General features: G+C 46.7%; 2 protein-coding genes across 3 annotated transcripts; one reads left to right on the forward strand and one right to left on the reverse strand.

The window, feature by feature from the left end:
- Positions 1–996: 996 nt before the first annotated feature.
- Positions 997–3,634, reverse strand: LOC120711256 (50S ribosomal protein L19-2, chloroplastic-like). The gene is made up of 4 exons (XM_039996729.1): positions 3,183–3,634; positions 2,555–2,641; positions 2,337–2,467; positions 997–1,431 (listed from the first exon to the last, which is right to left on the reverse strand). The coding sequence occupies exons 1-4, from the start codon at positions 3,531–3,533 to the stop codon at positions 1,323–1,325; spliced, it is 678 nt and encodes a 225-aa protein (XP_039852663.1). The 5' UTR covers positions 3,534–3,634; the 3' UTR covers positions 997–1,322.
- A 620-nt stretch (positions 3,635–4,254) lies between these two features.
- Positions 4,255–7,107, forward strand: LOC120711265 (putative glycerol-3-phosphate transporter 5). 2 transcript variants are annotated; one of them, XM_039996741.1, is made up of 3 exons: positions 4,255–5,357; positions 6,017–6,502; positions 6,594–7,107. In XM_039996741.1, the coding sequence occupies exons 1-3, from the start codon at positions 4,259–4,261 to the stop codon at positions 6,629–6,631; spliced, it is 1,623 nt and encodes a 540-aa protein (XP_039852675.1). In that variant the 5' UTR covers positions 4,255–4,258; the 3' UTR covers positions 6,632–7,107. The 2 variants fall into 2 exon arrangements, with proteins under 2 accessions (XP_039852675.1, XP_039852669.1); XM_039996735.1 differs by having other exon boundaries at positions 4,257–5,357; positions 5,954–6,502.
- The last annotated feature ends 309 nt before the right edge of the window (positions 7,108–7,416 follow it).

Here is a 7,416-nt window from a genome sequence, read left to right on the forward strand (position 1 = left end):
GGGCATGCGTGACCTGTACTCTCCTTGTGGTAGGAACTCATACAATTTTTAATGGATACAAGATGAGGTTCTCAATCATTTTCGCCATTATGACGCATGGGTCCCAATTGTTGCTTTAAAGAAAATTGAGCTAAACTTAAACTGAAATTTTGCTGCTGTCAAGTAGTAGTAGACTCAAATTCAAGATATGTTGGAGAAAAAGATTGATCCTTGTGTACAAAAAACACCGCATGCAATTTCCACACCAACCAGCCAGAGCTAATAGAATCCGGTGTTATTTGATAGAAAGTCCTTTATAAGAGCTTTACTTTTATAAGGGCTTTACTACAGTATACTTTGAAGTGACAATGAACCGTCCATTTAAGTAAACCTAGATTAATATTATCGCATATTTATATAATTTTTATTTTTGCTAAATAGGAAAAAGAGACAACATAACTTGCAACTAGACATACTATTACGCAAAACATTTTTGCATGTTCCAGGCCGCCAGACAGTTCTTCCGTGCCTTGTGCGTTACATGCAGAACGACTTTGATGTTTTCCTTCCTTATAGCGGTTTGTTGCTTCCTTGATGCTTGAGCCTGTGCTCGTGCATACTCCGATCAATTGCATCTGTATTGTTCGCATTGGCGTCGTCCATCTCATGCATGGAGCCTGGAGGTTGCGGTGATTGGAGTTGAAGCACGGTGGCGGTGAAACGGCAGAAGGTTGTGATCGGCGGAGAAGAAACGCATCGCCTGGCATGCGAACGGATTGGAGGGAGTAACGTCGTGAATGTGATTGAAGGTTGGACGAGGCCAGTCCGGCCCAACAAAGAACTCCATCCCCAATATATCAGGACTCGTTATGGCAACTACTAATCCATAAAAATGCAGACCCAATACTAATATACTCTCCTTTTAGGATAGCAACATACATAATACAAATTAGCTCTCCCTTTTAACCATTTTAAAATATATGACCTTAGGAAAACATCATTTTAAAACATATGACGTTTAGAACAAGCTAACTAGCTAGACATATGTCATATATTTGAAAACAGAAAGAGTATGGTTATACATATGCTCATGAATCCAGACATCCAGTACATCATAAAAAGACGAGATTAATTCAAAATAAGATGGTCTTAGTATGATTTTGTACACTAAGGACAAAAGAAACATTGCACTGCAAACCAAAATATGCTATGAAGCCGTAGATATTACACATTTGATATCCAGGTAATACAGTGAAATGCACTGATTTGGGCAGGGAAGTGAAAATTGTTTGATAGGAGAAATCAAAATGGAGGGAGAAGCTGTTCTGTCGTCACATCTGATTTTACTTGAAGGTTGAAAAGCGGGGAAGCTTGTGTTTCAAGTAGTACAACTTTGCTCGCCTCACTTTCTTGTGCCTGATTACTTTGATCTCCTTGATCCTGGGTGAATACCTGTAATGAAATATGTACGTGAAGTTACAAAAAATGTTGCAAAAAATCTGAAAGAAAGTAGTATGATATTTCAAGCATTTAGCATGTGGTCAACCGAACTAACACGATTGAATTATTAATCACTACTGAAAGACAGAACTGTGGGTAACCACATCACTAGGAGCAGCCCTGCACAAAGTGGGACTTATCACAATAAAGTCCTCTACATTTGCTGAGAACATTGGCAAGTAGCAGATAACAGATTACTGAGGATATTTACACACAGAAAAGGGGGTAATTGATAGATGGCCAAGTTGACAAAAAGTCTCAAGTTTACATAGGTGTAACAAAACGAAGTATCAGTGTAAAACGGAGGGGTACGGGATAGTTTTTCAGTATGACAAGGGGTCACTATGAAGATTTGAAAATTTTGAATGTTTCAGATCCTATTTGATAGCTCTTCAGGTCTGCTGAGAAGATTATAATTCCAAAAGAACTATAGTGCACGTAATGTACTTAAAAGAAAGGAAAAGCAAGTGGATAAAAAGAAAGTTTAGGTTGCAGCATCTAACTGGTTTGGATCTTCTGCTACAAAACTGAGTGATAACGTATATTGAGGTAGAATGCAAAACATTCTATAAACAGTTAAAAAGAAATTTTGAAGCTCCATTATGAACCTGTAAGTATTGCAAACTAAACCGATTATATAGCCATCTTATACAAAGGTATACTAAGCATCCCGAATTTCAATATAATGGTAGTCAGTAATCTCACTGTTAGTTTAACAAACAGAATGACATAGCTGTATTATTTTTTTTCTACCTATACAGAAACTTTTGAATGCTGACATTTAACAATAGTGTCACCATGGAACATTAAGCAAATTATTCTGCATAGCGCAGAAAAAATATCATAAAGTAACTTACACTGGGAAGGTAATCTCAACTCCTACACCAGCAATGATCCTTCTGACACGGATTGTGGTGTGAACACCAGCTTTGTGCTTTGCGATGATTATTCCCTTAAAGAGTGACAATCTCCTCTTGTTGGGCCGTTGCTGAAACAAGGAAGTGCTTCAGATACCAACAACCATCCAATGAGGAATTAGCCCGAGCAACACATCCAAGACAGTGTAAATTTTTACCATCCTCAGCTCGATGATGTCGCCAGGCCTCAGATCTGGTACAGTCTTCACCTTCTCGGCCTCCTCAATGAATTGCTTGTTCAGAATCTACAACGCCAAATAATTCAAGGAAATAGTACATAACATGTTAAGCTTCACGAGGTGATAATGGATTGTACAAAACACAAAGAATGAACAGCCAGGGATATTGCGCAAATAGTCAAAGCACCAAATTTCTATCCCGCCATGTGCCTGTTAATGAAACCGTGCAAGAACAACAAAGAATTATAGCTCATAAAAGATATTAGACTCTTTGCTGACTTCTCCGCATTGACAAGCCTTTCAGGACAGGACAACAGGTATTTAGAGTTCGCATAAACAGTGAGAAAACCCATTCTCCACTACGCCCATTACTAATCCCAATGCGTGGTTACTTTAAGGCTATGCTAGTATGCGGCCAAGATAAAACAAAGAATCTCTAAGCATTTGCTATAGAGAACTAGAATTCTGAACACTACGCAATGAGATGACCTGATGCCTCCCAATCTACTCCTTTACAGTAATTTGCAGACTACATTTCCACATAATAAATACACCAAATCCCGGATGCTTCACTACTCTAGGAGAGGTCCGTTCAAGGAGAGCTCACCCCGATGATTTCGCCGAACTTAACCTTCGGCTTGCTCGGCGGCGGTTCCTCTGCCTCCTCTTCCTCGGCCACCGCGACAGCCCCCTCGGCCTCCCCCTCCTCGGCGTCAGCTGAGGCAGTGGCAGGCTCGGCCTCAGCCTCAGGCTCCGGTTCCCCGGCAGCTTCGGCGCCGGCGTCGGCGCGGGCGACTAGGTGGGTGGTCCGGCGAGGGGAGGCGCACAGGGAGAGCCGGCGGAACGAGGAGGCCACGGCGACGACCTGCGGCGGCGGCGAGCGGTGGGAGAGGAAGGCGTGGGGAAGCACGACGGCGGAGGCGGCAGCGGTGGCGGAGGCGGCGGCGGCGGCAGCCATTGGAAGGTTCAGTTTAGGCAGGCCAACGTGTCAGCGGCGGAGTATGGGACGGGCCGACGGGTGGGGGTGAAGCGGCGCCGCGGCGGGAGGATTGGGGGAGAACGCTATCCACCCATCTCTTTGTGGGAGGGGGCTGTGACGCTGCATGCGGGCCCCAGCTTCTATCCAGGAGTCCGAGCGATCTGAGCCGTTGGCCGAGGTCAGGGAAATAGTGGGCCAAGAAACATTTTGTAACCGAAATATAACACTTACCCCCCCTATTAACAACGTTAGTACGTTACTATCCAAACAACAGTCAAGTAGAATGAATCTTACCAAATGCACTGCAATATCCCTAGGATATTTTTACCATTTCATTACTTAACGGTTTACTGTTATTTGAATTTTTGCTCTTTTTAATTCATGTGCGCCCCTCTCAATTTTTTCTGCTGTATGTATCATACTAGGATCGCAGCAGGTAACCCCTCCACGAGATGACTTAGATTTTACGCCTCCACTACCATTGTAAACATACTAGGATCATCGCTGGGTAGTGATGAACTGATGATGGTCTCGCAGGGAGCCCCTCCACTCATCATGAGAGAGGGAAAGACCGAGAAAGAAAGCCAGAAACGGCAGTCAGTGAGAACTGAGAAGCAAATCGAGGCGCATGGGAGGCAAGAGAAGAGAGGAGGGGAGGAGGTGAACGCGAAGCCCATGTGCAACAGCCCACTAATAAAAGTGTCATGGCAAATATTCGTTTCGCGGGCACCAGACAGTCGTGTCAAGCCCATAACAAGTTAACAACTCGGGCGCGTGTCCTGCGCCTAGACCCATCTCCCCGCCACGTCCTCTTTCTTCCCCTCCCTTCCGGCCTTCCCCGCCGGCCCCACCGGCCACGCCACCGCTCCTCCCCTGCCCTCGCGAACCTCCAACCGGCGCCGCCGACGACGAAGCCACCGGCGCCGCCGATGCATTCCCCAGAGCGGGCCGACGGGCCGCCCGGCCTCCGCGCCCTGCCCGCCCTCTCCTACAACACCCACCGCGCCCTCGTCCTGGGGCTCACCTTCCTCGCCTACGCGCTCTACCACGCCTCCCGCAAGCCGCCCAGCATCGTCAAGCGCGAGCTCGCCCGCTCCTGGCCGCCCTTCGCCGACCCGGCGCTCCTCGGCGCCACCGACGTCGCCTTCCTCACCTCCTACTCCCTCGGCATGTTCGTCGCGGGCCACCTCGGCGACCGCCTCGACCTCCGCCGCTTCCTCGCCTTCGGCATGGCCGCCAGCGGCGCCGCCGTCGCGCTCTTCGGCGCCGGCTACTTCCTCGGCCTCCACTCTCTAGCCTTCTACGTCGCCGCCCAGGTGATCGCCGGCCTGCTCCAGTCCACCGGCTGGCCCTCCGTCGTCGCCATCGTCGGCAACTGGTTCTGCGGCCGGAGGCGCGGCCTCATCATGGGGGTGTGGAACGCGCACACCTCCGTCGGGAACATCACCGGATCGCTCGTCGCCGCCGCCATGCTCGGGTACGGGTGGGGGTGGTCGTTCGTCGTCCCCGGCGGGCTCATTGCGCTCGGCGGCGCTCTTGTGCTTCTCTTCCTCGCGCCTTACCCTCAGTACGTCGGCTTCGGTCCGGCACCGATCGAGCCGGTCGCCGAGGAGAGCACGGACGGGGAGGACAGCAGCAGCAGCAGCGTCGCGAGCGGCGTTGGGAAGGACAGGCGGGATGCCGTGGGGATTCTCAAGGCCCTCGCCATTCCCGGTGTGGTCATCTTCGCCCTCTGCCTCTTCTTCGCTAAGCTGGTTGCGTACACGTTCCTGTACTGGCTCCCCTTCTACTTGAGCCAGACTGGTATGCCCGATATCCTCTTTTATACAGTTGATTGGAATTGATCACAGAGTCACACATTATCACGTTATAGATTGCCGTGAATAATCGTTAAATTCCTGCCCTGTTTGGTTTGGTTAATATGTTCTTTTAATGAAAAACAGTTGGTTCTTCATTAGTATCAAATTCTGATTGTGGACCGGACCTTAGTTTCTAACATGTTAATGTAGTAATTCTGATCGAATTATGCTTTAGTAGTGGTATTTCCTTCTCAATATAGGAGGCGTGCACATAAAAGGCAAAATGTGGTAACAAATTATGTTCTGCTAGTTAACCAGTTTATTCTGACCCTGTTGTTCTGTTCTGTTTATCTGAATTCGGCTCTCTCCTGGTCATATGCAACAGTATTATGCATACTGCCTAGTGGTGTCTCAGATGTCTTGCCTCTTGTCACTTTTTTCCTGACATTACTGATTCTGTGCACGACTTCTGAACTTCGTTTGCTATTTCATCTTGCCATGATTTGAGTAATCCTTCATATGCGGATTGTAAATTGAAAATGCTGCTTGCGGATTGTAAATTGAAAATGCTGCTTTCTTACGTTATTTTTTTTCTTCAAGCTATTGGAGGCGAGCACATGTCAGCTGCATCTGCTGGATATATATCAGTTTTGTTTGATGTAGGTGGAATCATTGGTGGAATTCTTGCTGGCTTCATATCTGATCAGCTCAATGCTAGGGCCACAACAGCTGCAGTCTTCATGTACTTGGCGATTCCATCTCTTTTCCTCTTTCATGCATATGGCAGTATTTCAAAAGCGACAAACATTGGTTTGATGATGATCAGTGGCCTGTTTGTTAATGGACCCTATGCTCTAATAACAACTGCCGTCTCTGCTGATCTCGGCACTCACAAGTCTCTCAAAGGAGATTCTCGTGCACTGGCCACGGTAACGGCAATTATAGATGGGACAGGATCTCTTGGTGCTGCATTGGGTCCATTTCTTACCGGATTCATTTCAAGAAGGGGGTGGGATTCAGTGTTCGTAATGCTTGCTCTTTGTGCATTTGTCGCTGCCGTATTGTTGTCGAGTCATGTGAAAATAGAAATTCCTCAGATCATTGAGAAATGGAGAAATCGCTCAACCAACATGAGGATTGAAAATGAAGGTAAATGCACTAGTGTTGCTATCTCCCCCATTTTACGACTCCAAATACTCAGTTTCTTGATATATCTTCATGATCTTTCTCTGTCTCGTAGATCATGGTGTTCAGCCACTTTTAGAGGAGGAAAGCTGATGGCAAGGCAGCTTTCGTTGCTGCACTACTGTGAGGCAGTTTTGTAGTGTTGTTGTAAGTGAAGAATCTGATGGTTGATGGTTCTGGAGAAAAGCCAAATCAGGCCGAGATAAAGGAAACAGTTTCTGTCTCTGGTGCTTACACTATGAGCAGACCAATATGATTGGGATAGCATCTGTTGTGGTATATTCAAATGATGGTCTTGGTTTCATCAATCTGTTGTAACTTGTAAGAATACCTGTTTTTTCACGTATCGAAATGCACTCACTCTTCAGCCTTCAGGGGATGAACATATATAGGGAGATAGAACATTGACATGACAGTCTGAAGTACAGTGTACAGATGAATTAAGGCTGTGTAGACGATGTCAATGATGTTTGTTTTTACTGTAGATGGTAACTGAACGGGCGTCCAGCATTTTGTGGAATCCTTTTATTATTAAGTCTGAACTGCCATCGTCCTGCAGTTTTTATATAGTGATGTGTGCTGTTGTTTGCATGAGAACTTAATCTTTAACTTTTTCAGAAAAAAAAGAACTTAATCTTTGTGCTTACTGTTATATATATCGCTGCGCATGGCTTGAAGCATTGTCGCCATTCCTATCGCAGTTGAGGAGAGCCACACCTGCAATTCCCCTATTCTGTGAAAAACACTGTAAAAGCTCTCAGCGCAATGCATATGCATGGAAGTCTGTCTGTCTCGGGCTCCCCTACAATTCGCGATTGGAGAGCCCAGGCTAAAGCCCACGGCGGCGGCGTGGCTGGGCTGGCTGGCAGAAAACTGCA

Source organism: Panicum virgatum, chromosome 1K (genome assembly GCF_016808335.1).
Source record: "Panicum virgatum strain AP13 chromosome 1K, P.virgatum_v5, whole genome shotgun sequence".
NCBI lineage: Eukaryota > Viridiplantae > Streptophyta > Magnoliopsida > Poales > Poaceae > Panicum > Panicum virgatum.

Bases quoted from the DNA above. Each gene is read 5' to 3' on its own strand.
- LOC120711256 (XM_039996729.1), bottom strand. From the start codon at position 3,533: ATGGCTGCCGCCGCCGCCGCCTCCGCCACCGCTGCCGCCTCCGCCGTC. The intron at 2,468-2,554 runs GTAAAAATTTAC...TCCTTGTTTCAG, and splicing joins ACATCATCGAGCTGAGGATG to CAACGGCCCAACAAGAGGAG. The intron at 1,432-2,336 runs GTAAGTTACTTT...ATTTCATTACAG, and splicing joins GTTGAGATTACCTTCCCAGT to GTATTCACCCAGGATCAAGG.
- LOC120711265 (XM_039996735.1), top strand. From the start codon at position 4,259: ATGGCAAATATTCGTTTCGCGGGCACCAGACAGTCGTGTCAAGCCCAT. The intron at 5,358-5,953 runs GTATGCCCGATA...TTTTTCTTCAAG, and splicing joins CTTCTACTTGAGCCAGACTG to CTATTGGAGGCGAGCACATG. The intron at 6,503-6,593 runs GTAAATGCACTA...TCTGTCTCGTAG, and splicing joins CATGAGGATTGAAAATGAAG to ATCATGGTGTTCAGCCACTT.